At 47.8% G+C, this 13924-nt stretch overlaps 1 protein-coding gene across 2 annotated transcripts; it reads left to right on the forward strand.

Annotated features, from left to right (window-relative positions):
• Window positions 1–105: 105 nt before the first annotated feature.
• On the forward strand, window positions 106–12190 carry ZNF473 (zinc finger protein 473). Of its 2 annotated transcripts, XR_009692489.1 has the most exons (5): window positions 109–260; window positions 5085–5291; window positions 6542–6668; window positions 8025–8113; window positions 11538–12190. XR_009692489.1 is itself a non-coding variant. In XM_061139926.1 (4 exons), the coding sequence occupies exon 4, from the start codon at window positions 8729–8731 to the stop codon at window positions 10070–10072; it is 1344 nt and encodes a 447-aa protein (XP_060995909.1). In that variant the 5' UTR covers window positions 106–260; window positions 5085–5291; window positions 6542–6668; window positions 8025–8728; the 3' UTR covers window positions 10073–12190. The 2 variants fall into 2 exon arrangements, 1 of the variants encoding a protein (XP_060995909.1); XM_061139926.1 differs by having other exon boundaries at window positions 106–260; window positions 8025–12190.
• The last annotated feature ends 1734 nt before the right edge of the window (window positions 12191–13924 follow it).

Raw genomic sequence — 13924 nt, forward strand, 5'->3', positions numbered from 1 at the left:
TAGTTTATTTCCCAGAGTGCTCAGCGGGCCCACTAAAGACAAGGAAGCTGGTGGACATGGGAAGACAAGGAAGGCCTCCGCACAGCCCTCTGGGAAACGGAGTCCTGGCTCTGGCGCAGAGGCTCCTGGGTGAAGTAGTCGTGAAGAAATTCTCCCAGCACCGGAAGTGGATAAGAGGAGGCGCGTGTGAGAGCAGTCGCGTCTCCGTCTCTCACCCGGCTGGCGTCATGTCTGTTAATCCGGTGGACTGCAGTCTCGAGGTGAGGATATACCGGGGCTGGGCTCACCGCGGAGCCTTGTGGTCAGGGTCCTTTCCGAGGGGTGACGGAATGCTCCTGGGGCGATTTCGTCTCTGAGCCCGTCGCCTTGGGCTGTAGTTATCTAGGTGGAGTCTTGAAGGCTGGTTCGGAGTAAAGGATCAGCATCTTGCTAACGTGCTTCACTGGTAGAACAGTTGGTAAAGAATCCGCCTACAATGCAAGAGACCCAGGTTCGATTCCTGTGTGGGGAAGATCCCCTGGGGAAGGGAATGGCAACCCACTCCAGTATTCTTGCCTGGAAAATCCCATGGACAGAGAAGCCTGGCAGGCTTCAAGTCCTCTGGGTCGCCAAGAGTCGGACATGACTTAGCGACTAAACCACTACCACATCTTGCTAAAGTGCTTTCCAACCCTAACCGGCCGCCCTGAGAGGAACGATTCTATTTCATTTTATTCTTGGATGATGAAACTGAGACTGAAGGAGGTAGTGAGTTGCCTGAAGTCGTTGGCAGAGCTGGGCAGGATCTCGGGGGATGAATGAATAGGAGTTCTTTAGGAATTCAAGATATTTACCATTCATTTGAGCGCTGTCTGTGTGCCAGGTGCTGTTCTCACATTTTCTCTTGTAGTCTCCGCAGCAGCTATCCTGTCGTCAGAATTTTCTAGACTTTAGAAAGTTAATGGTGTGGGTATTTCATAGTTGGGGCTCAAGGCTTCCCAGTGGTTCAGCGGTAAAGAATCCGCCTGCCAATTCAAGAGACGTAGGAGACACGAGTTCTATCGCTGGGTAGGGAAGATCCCCTGGAGGAGGGCATGGCAACCCACTCCAGTATTCTTGCTTGGGGAATCTCATGGACAGAGGAGCCTGGCAGGCTACAGTCCCCAGGGTTGCAGAGTCAGACGCGACTGAGTACGGGGGCACGCAGGTGGCTCAGTGGTGAAGAACCCGCCTGCCGATTCAGGAGATGCGAGTTTAATCCCTGGGTGGGGAAGGAGAAGAGTTTAATCCCTGGGTGGGGAAGGAGGAAGAAATGGCAACCTGCTCCAGTGTTCTTTCCTGGGAGACCCCATGGACAGAGAAGCTTGGCGGGCTACAGTCCATCTGGTCGCAAAACAAACAACAGTATTTAATAATGTGAGGCGAGCAGAAGTAACGCCATGGCAGGCAGCTTAGATTAGGAGTAGGCCTTCCTACTTCTGGGTGGTAAGATTATCAGGCCACCTGGATACAACCAATCAGTTTAACACTGACCGCTGTTTGCCAATTAGGAACGGGGCGGAAACCCCCGGGGAAGCGCGCGCGAAAGTTTTGAGTGTGTTTGACCAATTAAATTGTTTTGCAAACTTGTAACCAATCCGCTTAAACCAACTACCAACGGCGGTGTGTGCTCACCCTATAAATTTGTGTAACAGCTTGGGCTCGGGGTTCTCTGACCCTGCACCACTGCGTTGGATGCGGCAGGAGCCCTGACTCCAGTCGGCAATAAACTTCCCTTTTTGAGAGCTGATTGTCTTGGAGGCCTTCTCTCTTCCCGCCCGGAGATTCGGACATCGGGCATAACAATAATTAGGCCACACCCCCAATGATATCTGGGGCAATTCTTGAAAATTGAATATTTCTGCTGGAAGAGCCATTAATATTCACACTGAAGGAGAATAAAGACTATGCATAGTCTGTGGCGATTTGGGTTCAGTTTGACTACCAATTTATGAATGAAGTTCTGGTTCTACGCCTTTTGTTTTTAGAATTGTAGATAAGAGATTGTGGTTGGTTTTTTTCTGCTTCATTTTGTACATGTAGAAAGTGACACAGAAAAAGGGTGAATGATGTGGCCGTGGTCCCACACCAGGAAGAGGCAGGACTCCCTGACTCCAGGGCCTAAGACTTTCCAGTCTGGTGATGATTTGCCTTAAGTTACTATGACAGAGTGGTTTACCTTGAGCTTCACCTCAGGGCTCCAGTTTCTTCCCTCCCAGGGCTAAGAGTTTATGAGATGTGGACAGAATGGGATCTGGAAACTGTCCATAGAGTTCTTAAATTCAGATGTCTGTGAGGGCCAGGCAGATAAGGAAATGAAGAGAAGAGTCTGGGTGAGGACTGTGGGGCCTCTCAGAGAGATCATCCCATCTAAGGTGTGGAGAGCTCTAAATGGCTTCCAAGAAACTCTGTGGGAGTTCTGTGGGCATGCAGACCCCATGTGGCCAAATCCTAGAACTTTTCAGAAACTGGAAATTGAATTTTTAGGTGAAATCTCCCAGCTTTTGAGTTTGGGATTACTTAGAAGAATTTTCTGTCAAAACATTCTGTGCCAGGGCTTTCCTTGTGGCTCACTGCATGCTAATGTAGGCGACATGGGTTCAATCCCTGGTCTGGAAAGAGCTCACACGCCATGGAGCAGCTGAGTCTGTGTGCCACAATTACTACTGAGCCTGCCCTCTAGAGTCTATGAGCCAATACTGCTGAGGCCTGCGTGTCCTAGAGCCCGTTCTCCATAACAAGGGAAGCCACCGCAATGAGAAGCCCGCACACCACAGCACAGAGTTGACCCTGCTTGCCATAACTAGAAGAAAGCCTGCACAGCGATGAAGACCCAGTGCAACCAAAAATAAAAAAAAATTTTAAAGAAAAACAAACCAAACGTTCTATGCCAACTCAGGCCAGATAAAACATCTGTGGATCAGACATAGAACAGACTTGTGGTTGCCAATTGGGAAGGGGCCTGAGGGAGGGATGGATAGGGAGTTTGGGATTAGCAGATGTAAACTACTATATATAAGATGGGTAACAAGATCCTACTGTATAGCACAGGGATCTATATTCAGTATCCTATAATAATGGAAAAAATATGGAAAAGAATATACATACGTATAATCGAATCACTGTTGTATACCAGAAACTAACACATTGTAAATTATACTTAAATTTTTTTTATATCTGTGGATTGAATTATACTCACAAATCAAGTCTTAACCCCTTTGTGAGGAAAATCATTGTTGCATAAAATATTAGCTATTATAGGCCTGAGGTTTCTCTGGTGGCTCAGTGGTAAAGAATCTGCCTGAGATGCAGGAGACCCAGGTTCGATCCCTGGGTCGGAAAGATCTCTGGAGAAGGGCATGGCAACCCACTCCAGTATTATTGCCTGGAGAATCCCTATGGACAGAGGAGCCTGGCAGACGACAGTGCATGGGGTCGAAAAGAGTTGGACATGACTGAGCGACTTTCACTTCACTTCACTTCATAGGCCTATCACATTCCATTATCTGCAGTCACAAAATCTAGAAAGCTCTCATGGCGCCAAGCTCCGCCCTGCCGCTGCCGCCCTGCTGGTCCGGACCACCACGCCGCCCATGGCGCCTGGGCCCGGGCCCGCGTTCCAAGTGGGAGCGCTGGGGCCCAGAGGCCTTCTGGGGCACCTGCCGCCTCGGGCTCCAGCTCGGGGCAGAGGGGATGCAGGTTCGATCCCTGGTCAGGAAACTTAAGATGTCCTGCAAGCTGCTCAGCCAGGCCGAAAAAAAAAAAAAAGAATGGAAGCCACTCCCCTTGAGAAAAACCCTCTGGAGAGAATCCCACCTTGCCTCAGCTGGTGACTGCTAGTCAACTTCTTCCTTCATCTCCTGGAGCAAGTCCTAAAGGGCTTCCCCAGTGGCTCAGTGGATAAGAATCCACCTGCCAGTCCAGGGGACATGAGTTCAATTCCTGGTCTGGGAAAATTTCGCTTGCCACAGAGCTGCTAATCCAGGTTGCAGCACAACTAGTGAGCCCACGTGCTGCAACTACTGAAGCCTGTGAACTCTAGAGCCTGTGCTCTGCAACAAGAGAAGCCACGGCAATGAGAAGCCTGAGCACTGCAACTAGAGAGTAGCCCCTGCTCGCCACAATGAGAGCATGCACAGCAACAAATACCCAATAAAAAAAAATAAAATGTATTTCATTGTTTAAAAAAAAAAATCTAGAAAGCTCTGAGAACCAAACATTTTTTCCATGAAATTGATGCCTGAACCTGACTAGAAATGCTGTGATTTATTACTTTGAATTATCCTCGCTAGAGTGGATATTTTTACCTCCACTCTGGGAATATTGAAGTGTTCAGTTATGAAATGTTCCCCTTTTTCCTTGCCCTCTGCACTGGGATTTTAATGAAATACACCGTATATGGTGGATTACCTTTTTATAATCTGAAAATGTCTGAATTTAAAGCATACTTGGCCCAGAGGCTTAAGAATTATGGACCCATGGTGTTGCTTCATGATGTGGAATGCTTTCAACACCTGTAGATATATGCCACTTAGAAAGTACATAGAGGCCACACCAGTGTACAGTGTTTTGCCTATTATGAGTTGAGAATGACCCAGTGGGCAGTGACCATTTTTTTTTTTTTTTCTTTTTAAGTGAAGTAAATAGTAAACATCCTAGTCCACCCTACTTTGTAAGATGAAGTATTGTTTCATGAAGCTTTTGTTCAGTTATGTATGCAAATGAGAAGTCATAGTATATATTGTCTGTGCTACTGTGGGTCATAGTTAAAAAAAAAGTTGAAATCGTGCTGTTGTAGAAATAGCAAGTCTTGGAGGCTCACCTGAACTCTAGTCTTCGAGATGATAAAAGTCCCTACTGTGTGCCAGGCACTGTGCCCACAGTGGTGAGCAAGACAGAAGGTTCCAACAAGGTGAGAGATCTGAATGTCCACATCTCCCACGTGGGTATTTATGGACTGTACTTAACCCTGACAAGTGCTAAGGAGGGCTGTGAAGTTGCTTTGTAGGCTCTGAAGTGCTGGGGCTGGGTGCTTTTAGTAAATAGAATTGTTGTGATTCCTGCAGGGAGACACACGTCCTCACTCCTCCTCCTGCTTCTGGACGATTTGGGAGCTCCTCCAGCATGGCCAGAGAGGCAGCCCTAGGAGGAAGGCACACTTTCTCCCAGTTTCCTAGTCCTTCCTGCTGCCCTGCCAGCCAGGATTGTGGAGGGGAAGGAGGAGGAGCTAAAATGAGGACCTGGTTGTTTGGTCCCCATCAGCTACAACTGAGGTGAGTCAAGTGTCCCTCTCATCCCAACCTGTCATTCCCCAGAGGCTGCACATCTGGCCTGCCTTGTTCCAGCTCACTGTCTTATGATGGCCCCCCTTCCCCGCTCCCAATCAGTCTCAAAGGAAAGCTCTCACACTGTCACTGTCCTGCTCAGTACCCTTCCAGGAATCCTTATTGCCTGGTACCTTTCCAGAAATCCTTATTGCCCCCTGGATAAAATCCAGGTTTCTCAGCCCATCCCTGCATGGCTTGGGTCCTGGCCCCCTCTTCCCTCCTCTTCAGTTTCCGTCACACAAGCTGTACTATTCCCTTCTTGGCCTTGTGTGAAAATGTTACTCCATACTTTGCAGCTTCCTGCCTTTGATCAGACTCTTCCCTCTGCTAGAATATACTGTGGCCACTATCTCCAGCTGGTAAATCTTCCACAGCCTTCAAGACTCAGTTTATTCTCCCCACCTTTCCTGGGCAGCGTTAGCTCCTCACGGCTCTGGTCTCCCAGGTCACCCCTGCCTCCTCCACTGTAACACAGATCCACCAGGTTGGGGTGTCTCTGCCCATATCTGTCAGTCCCATCAGACTCTGCACTCCACAGGGACAGGTACTAATTGGGACTCATCTCTGGGTCCCTAGAGATATCACTGGTCTGGCACACTGGAAGCCTTGAGGTGTTTGTTGAATGAATCAATGAAAATGGAAATGAAACAGAAACAGACTCACAGACATAGAGAATCAACTTGTGGTTGCAGAGAGGGGAGGGGGTAGGGGAGGGATGAATTGGGAGTTTGGGATGAACAGAGGCAAACTGTTAACATATAGAATGGGTAAACAACAAGGTCCTACTGTATGACTCGGAACTATTCAATATCTTGTGATAAACTGTAATGGAAAACAATATGAAAAAGAATGTATATACAACTGAATCACTTTTCTGTACAGCAGAAAATAACATTGTAAAACAACTATGCTTGGATTTTTAAAATAAAAAAAATTTAAAAAACTTAAAATCTTGAACACTGAAAAAAGCAAAAGTCAAGGTAGGTGGATGTTAGGATGAGGCAGACCTGCCTCTGTGACCTTGAAGGGACAGCATGTCTCCTTTTCTAGATTCCTTGTCCTTGCCTAGAAAATATGGGGTCTCACATCTGAAGCTTCTCACAAGATGACTTTTGCCAGAGGCCTGGCATGTGGCGGGTGAGGGTGCTGAGGAGAGCTCTTGGCCCCTCCCTGACCCCAGTTCCGCTGCATTCCAGGACATTGCCACCCTCAAGGACGTAGCCATGGACTTCACCTTGGAGAACTGGGAGCAGCTGGGGCAGGGCCAGGGAGACCTGTTCAGGGACACGGCGCTAGACAACTACCAGAACCTCTTCCTGCTGAGTGAGTGCCACCCCTGCCCTGGGGAGTCACCACCCTGCTCAAGGATCACCCATGGCTCTCTGTCACCCAGGGGGTGAGCTCCTGGTTCCTGAGCGCCTCAGATCACTGTGCTCAGTTGCCTGATTCTGCGACATCAGCAGTGCCTGGTGACCTTTTTGATTGTCACCACTTGGGAGGAGTGGAGGGTGTACTCCTAGAATTCAGTGGGTGGAGCCCGGGGTGCTGCCACACACTCCAGAATTTCAAGGATTATCCAACCCCAAATGTCAGTAGTGCCTGGGAAGAGAAACCTATGCTTGCCCTCCAGCTCCATCGGCACTTTCCTCTCCCTCATGGTAGAGGAATTCCTCCAGCTGATGCTTCAGGGGCTTCGCTGCTTTAAGACAAACTGCGACCCCTTGAGCACGCCCTGCCTCTCCCCTGCCTGGCTTGCTCACCGCTCATTTTATGATTTGTCTCCCTGTGCTGGGGTGGGCGCCTCCTGCGGGCAGCAGCTCGTGCTGCTCACTGGTGGAGCCTCTGTGTCTGGAACAGACAATACTGGCTTTGGGGGCTCAATGAATAGAAGAGGGAGCAACAGGAATCACTGTGTCAGGAACTAGGTCTTGTGCCAGGCCAGCACTTAGAATGCTCTCCTCTAGTCCTCCAGACACCCATCTATGTGTATTTATTAGCAGTGTATTCCTTTCCTGTAGCTGCTTTTACAGATGCCACAAATGTGGCTGAAAACAACATACACTGACTCTGTTCTGGAGGTGGGTCTGACTGGGCTAAAATCTGGGCATGTGCATAGTTGGGTTCTTCTGGGGGCTGTAGGGGAGAATCTCTTTCCTTGTCCTCTTTCAGCTGAAAGCCGAATGAAACCTACTTGCTGTGCTCACGGCCTCTCATCTTTGAAGTCAGCAGTGGTTTTCTCCCCACTGTAGGATGCATCCCCTGGGATTCCAACTCTGTTCCCGCTCTTGAGGAAGTTTGCAGAGGGTAGGGAGCAGAATTGGTCTTAGGGACCCCCAACACATTCCCATCGTGGGGCCCGTCCTAGGCGGCCTCTGGTATGTCCAGTCCACGGGAGAGTGAGTGAGTCCTGGATGACTGAGGAGGTACATGACTCTCACTGGCAACTCTCTTTTCTCTCAAGAGCTGTTACAGATCCTTTGTATCCCCAGCCCTGGTGGTCACGGCTCTGATCACCCTGGATTGTGACTGGGTCCCTCTCCTCCACTGGGCCAGGAACCCTGCACAGCTGGATCGGGTGCTGAGTCCTCATTAGGACAGCCAGGAAGTTCCTGCTCAGCAGCCCGATGGCCCCCATGCTGATATCATCTGGTTGGTGACAATGCCTTTCTCTCCCTATAGACCCCCCAGACCCAACCTGACCTTCCATCCAGATGGTGGGGAAAAGCTGGAGGCCCTTGTGAAAGAAAGCCCAGAGTCAACAGATGCTGGTGAGTGGGCAGCCAGGGCCCCCCCCAGGGAAGGGTGGAGGGAGCTCACAGGGTGTGGTCCTTTGGTGGGCCCTCTGTCTTTGGGACCTCCATCCCCAGTAGGTCTCCTCACACATCTCCACCCCCTGCTTCTTGGTTTCACTCTGCCACGCACTGGCTTCAGATTGGGGAGCCTCACCCTGCACACCTTATCTCCGTGTACCTCTATGTTCAGCACGTGACTGTTTTGGTGCCCTTCGTCTGTTCCCTCTGCATCCTTCCAGACTCAGCAGGGCTCAGCATTCCATTCCCTGAGTCAGTCTCTCCTCCTTTGTCTTGTGCCCCTTGAGCACTGTGGACCTCCCTGTCTACCTATTTCACACTGAAGAAGAACCATGGGAGAGTCAGGATGGTGACTGTCCAGCAGATCACGACTCACAGCCTTTTGAGTGTCATAAACCACCCCCAGGTAAAACCTACAATTGTAACGAATGTGGCCAGAGTTTTAGCCAAACCTTTCATCTCTCTCTGCATCAGAAGACCCATACTCAGAAATGCTACGAATGTGCCAAATGCAAGGCACCTTTCAACTCCAACAGATACCTCCTCCAACATCAGAAAATTCGTGCTGCAAAAATGAACACTGAGGATCAGGAGGGTGGGAACGCCTGCAGGCAGAGCTCCTTGCTTGTCCAACAGCAGTCTGTTCACACTGCAGAGGAGCCTTATAAGTGTGATGAGTGTGGGAAAACCTTTAGCCATAGCCTGGCCCTAAAGATCCACCAGAGGGTTCACAGTGGAGAGAAGCCTTACAAATGCAACGAATGTGGGAAAGCCTTTTCCGGAACAGTCACCTTAATGAACACCAGAGGGTTCACACGGGTTACTGGCCCTACAAATGTCACAAATGTGTCGAGTTTCAGCCGGCCTTCCCACCTGATTCGACACCTGTCCATTCATACTACAGAAAAGCTCTACAGCTGTGCCAAATGCAAGAAGACCTTCAGCTGCAATGAACACCTTGTTCAGCACCAGAAAATCCATGCTGTGGAAACCCCCTATGAATGTCAGGAGTGTGGTGAGCAATTTGTTTGCTGCTCGACCCCAACTTGCCACCAGAGCATTCACACTAGAGAAAAAGGACTCAGTGAGAGCCAGGAGATCTTATATGAGAAACCCGAGCACAGAGAGCATCCAAGGATCTGTGGGAAGTGCTTTAAGTGTAACAAATGCGAGAAAACCGTCAGCCGCAGAAAAGACCTGACTCAGCACGAGTTGATTCACACCAGGGTGAAGCCCTTTGAGTGTAACCAGTGTGGGAAAGCCTTTGGGCAAAGTTCACAGCTCATCCGGCACCAGAGGATCCACTCTAGATTGAGATCATACAGATGTGGGGACTGTGGGAAGGCCTTTATCTACAGTACCTCCTTCATCAAACATCAGTCCCTCCATGGGATCGAGCATCCCTTTAAATGTAACGAATGTGGAAGGACCTTCAGCCAAAGTGCACGTCTCTTAGAACATCAGTTAGTCCACACTACGAAGAAGCCCTTGAAACCTAAGAAGTGTGACAAAGTCTTGGCTCACAGTAACCACCTTATTCAGCATCAGGGAACTCAGGCTGGAAAGAAACCCTTTGAGCAGAATGAATGTGGGGAAATTATCCAGGAGAGCTCATGCCTTTCTAAGCACCAGGGAGTTTACACAGATGAGAAGACCTATACATGTGACTGTGGGAGAACCTTCAGCCTGGGTGCTCAACTCATTTACTACCAGAGAGTTCACACTGGAGAAAAGCCTTACATTTGTCAGGAATGCGGGAAAGCCTTCAGCCAGAGCTCGTGCTTCTCTAAGCATCAGAGACTTCACAAAGGTGAAAAGCCCTATAAATGTGACAACTGTGGGAAAGCTTTCAGTCAGGGTACTCCACTTATCCAACACCAGAGGATTCATACTGGAGAGAAGCCTTACGTTTGTTAGGAATGCAGGAAAACCTTCCGGCAGTGCTCGTGCTTTTCTAAGCATCAGAGAGTTCATACCAGGGAGAAGCCTTATGTGTGTGCTAAATGTGGGAAAGCCTTTGCCCAGAAAACAAATCTGATGCAGCATGAGACAACTCACACAGGGGAGAAACCTTATGCTTGTGGTGTGTGTGGGAGAGCCTTTCGCCTTAGGGCCCATCTCAGTCAGCACCAGAGAATTCACACCCAGAAGAAACTATATCAGTGTCAACATTGTCAGAAAGCCTTGTGCTGCTGCTCAGGTCTCAGCCGGCAGCAGTGAGTTCACACTCCAAAGTAGCAGGTAGCAATCCCTCCCCATGACCCCTGGGTAGCAGCAGGCCCTCAGACATCTCAGAGTGTGTTCCTCCAAGGCCCGAAGTTGAAACCATCCCAGTGTAAGCCCCTCCCCCCCATGAGTAATTAATCTCTCTAGTAATAAAGATTGATTAGAAAATTTGCACACATTTCATTAAAACAATGAAAACTGGAGCTTTGGAAGTCAGGTAGACTGGACCCTGTTTACTGAGTTCAATCCCAGTTCTGTCACCTGCCAGGTACCTAAGTGACCTACAGAGAGTCTTGGGGATTCACTATCTGTATCTGTAAGATAGGCACAATCCTAGTTACTACCTCAAAAGACTACTGTGAACATAAATAGATGCAAAGCACTTAGAACCAAGTACCCAGCACATAGTACTCACCAAGTGTGAGCTACAAATACACATCAGATATAACAAATACACTCTTTTACAATAGAGGAAAGAGATGATTCGGCAACCCTCTTTCTATTCAACTGCAGTTACTGTTGTTACTAATATTACTCATGGCTTTAATTTTCAAAGTTTTCCTTCAGTATACCCTTGGCTTGTTTCCAAAATGTAAGCCGTTTGTTCTTTACTGAAAAAAAAAAAAAAAAGTCTATTCCTTCCCTCCATCTCAGGTCTGTCCTAGTACTTTGTTAACTAACCCACAAAAAGCCAAGAAGAATCTCTTAACATCTAATATCTCACAGCAAGAATTTTCCACTCCTAGCTTCCCAAATCTCTTACTCAAAAGGATCCCCTCCACATCCACATGCTATCCCTTCCCATAGTCTCCCATTTTAAATGGTTGGTTAAATGATGAGACCAAATTTATCATGAAAGTTAAAGCTGTAAATAGCTGGATTCAGTTAGGAAAGCTGCAGTGGATATCATTGTCTCCACATGGTTCACACAATCTATGCAGAAGATGTACTTGGTGCAAAAATAGTGATGCACAGAAATGACTTCTGGAATGTTCATCCTCCATCATTAGTCCAACCTGGCCACTCACAGGCACTTTACTATAGGGTCCAAGTTGGGGATCACCAACACTTTAAAGTCCTGCCCTTGCCTTGAAGCTTCTAGAATCAAAGGGAAATGAATGGTCTCATTTCATAGAGGAGTGCTGTCTGTTGCCAGGTGATTCCTTGGAGTTGGAGCCCTTGCATTCACTGCTCACTGTGGCCAGGCCTGTTCTACAACTGAGTCTTACTTCAGGGAACCACATGACAAGCTCTTTTGATGGCACCTCCTCAGCTCTGAGCTTTTGTGTACCACTTGCTACAGGATCCAGTCACCTGTTTACTGAAGCACAAACATTCTTACAAAGATACTGGACTCTGGTAGTTTTAATATTCTTTCATATTTTTGGTGCTAAAAAATGTTCAAGAGTCTATGCTCTGGGCCCCTGGGATATTTAAAACCTTGCACCTTGAGTTGCACTGGTTGGTTTTTTGAAAATGGGAACTTACCGGCTGACCACACCACCGTGGGGAGTGTACTGGTTTTCAAATGGCTGAAAATGTCCAACTTCTCCCTGCCTTTTATATCTGAGCAACAGGCCTGATATATACCCAAGGGGTGGGGTAGGGGTGGGAACTCAAATTGCTAAGTGTATTCAAGCAAGAGTTTTGACACCAAAGAGAAGTCAGAGGCCCTGTGGAAAGCTGGCAGCCATTTGTCTGTATGTGTTATCTGTGAACTAATGAGCTGTGTTCTGTGGACCAGGGTAGAAACGCCTACCCTCATGTTTGAGTGTGTGTTCTCTGATTAAAAGTTTTTTTACTTTCTGAGGGTTGATTGCTTTTCTGCGCTCAGTGTCACACACCTGGCCAGGGGCTGGGCACACAGTCACTGTCAAGTGCTCACAGTTCTGGGAGGGGAGGGCTCCTGATGGTGAAAACCGTCCTATGATCAGATGATTAATTCTGTTTCTCCAAAGCCCCAGAGGGTCAAGGACAGCTAGGGAGCCACTCATTTTCAGCTGTTTGTCAGCATATCATCAACCAGCAATTTTCCATCCTCATTAGTTCTGCTTAATCAAGGAGGAGGTGTGGACTGCATGTTGTTTATTCTTTTCTAGTTACAAAGATACAGTTGGGCTCAGGTAAGAGTTGTTGCTAGAATTTAACATTATTTTGCTCTCCTGGTACTTATTTTACTTTCCCATTCCCCCTTTATCCTCTACTGGTGAGAGATACCAGTTCCCCACTCCTGGAAAGGTAGGAAGTCCTCTTTAAAAATAAATCAATTTAAGTTTTTTCTTTTTTTCTTTTTTAAAGCTGATCTGAAGGGAAATGTATGGCACACATCTGCACCTAAAAAATTTGATGGTGGTGTATCACTGAAGTTGGGGAACATTCAGCTAAAGCCTTGCATCCTGCCAGTGGGTAAACTAGATTATGCCATGGCAACCCAGTCGTGTGTCAGTCACAGTGACTGTTCATTTCCCTCACGAGTGCTTCATGTTCACTGTGGGTTGGCAGGGGTGGGGCTGTATCTCCTCTATCTACCCAAGAGACCAGTGTTGCTTTTTGAGTCTGTTGATCCCTCTTGGTCACCCCAATGAGAAAGTAGCTTTAACACTGCCTCAACTCCAGGACTCCAAACTGTACTTTGGGTGGGCAATGCTGTCCATTGAAAATGTGCAAATTTCCATTCATGGCAAGTGATACTGATCATTCAGTCATAGTTGTGGTTGAACGTTTTTAAGGACATAGACTGAAATTAATAGAATCTTCAGACAGTGGCATCTTAGGAGGATGGAAGTTAGCCATTCTGCATAAACCTAACATTAAGAAGTTATTGGTCTAGGAAAATCATACCTATTAATAGAAATGGTGGTTTTAAGGAGCTGGGGGAAAAGGCAGTTTTACAAAATGCCCACTTAATAATGGGCAAAGGATCTGAATGTAGATTTCTTCAAAGAAGATGCACAAATGGCCAAAAAGCACATGAAAAATGTTGAACAGTCAGTTCAGTCACTCAGTCGTGTCCGACTCTGCGACCCCATGAATCGCAGCACGCCAGGCCTCCCTGTCCATCACCAACTCCTGGAGTTTACTCAAACTCATGTCCATCAAGTAGGTGATGCCATCCAGCCATCTTATCCTCTGTTGTCCCCTTCTCCTCCTGCCCCCAATCCCTCCCAGCATCAGGGTCTTTTCCAGTGAGTCAACTCTTCGCATGAGGTGGCCAAAGTATTGGAGTTTCAGCTTCAACATCAGTCCTTCCAATGAACACCCAGGACTGATCTCCTTTAGGATGGACTGATTGGATCTCCGTGCAGTCCAAGGGATTCTCAAGAGTCTTCTCCAACACCACAGTTCAAAAGCATCAATTTTTCGGTGCTCAGCTTTCTTCACAGTCCAACTCTCACATCCATACTGGAAAAAACCATAGCCTTGACTAGACGGACTTTTGTTGGCAAAGTAATGTCTCTGCTTTTTAATATGCTGTCTAGGTTGGTCATAACTTTCCTTCCAAGGAGTAAGCATCTTTTAATTTCATGGCTGCAGTCACCATCT

Source organism: Dama dama, chromosome 4 (genome assembly GCF_033118175.1).
Source record: "Dama dama isolate Ldn47 chromosome 4, ASM3311817v1, whole genome shotgun sequence".
In the NCBI taxonomy this organism is placed as follows: Eukaryota; Metazoa; Chordata; class Mammalia; order Artiodactyla; family Cervidae; genus Dama; species Dama dama.

Bases quoted from the DNA above. Each gene is read 5' to 3' on its own strand.
- ZNF473 (XM_061139926.1), top strand. From the start codon at position 8,729: ATGAACACTGAGGATCAGGAGGGTGGGAACGCCTGCAGGCAGAGCTCC.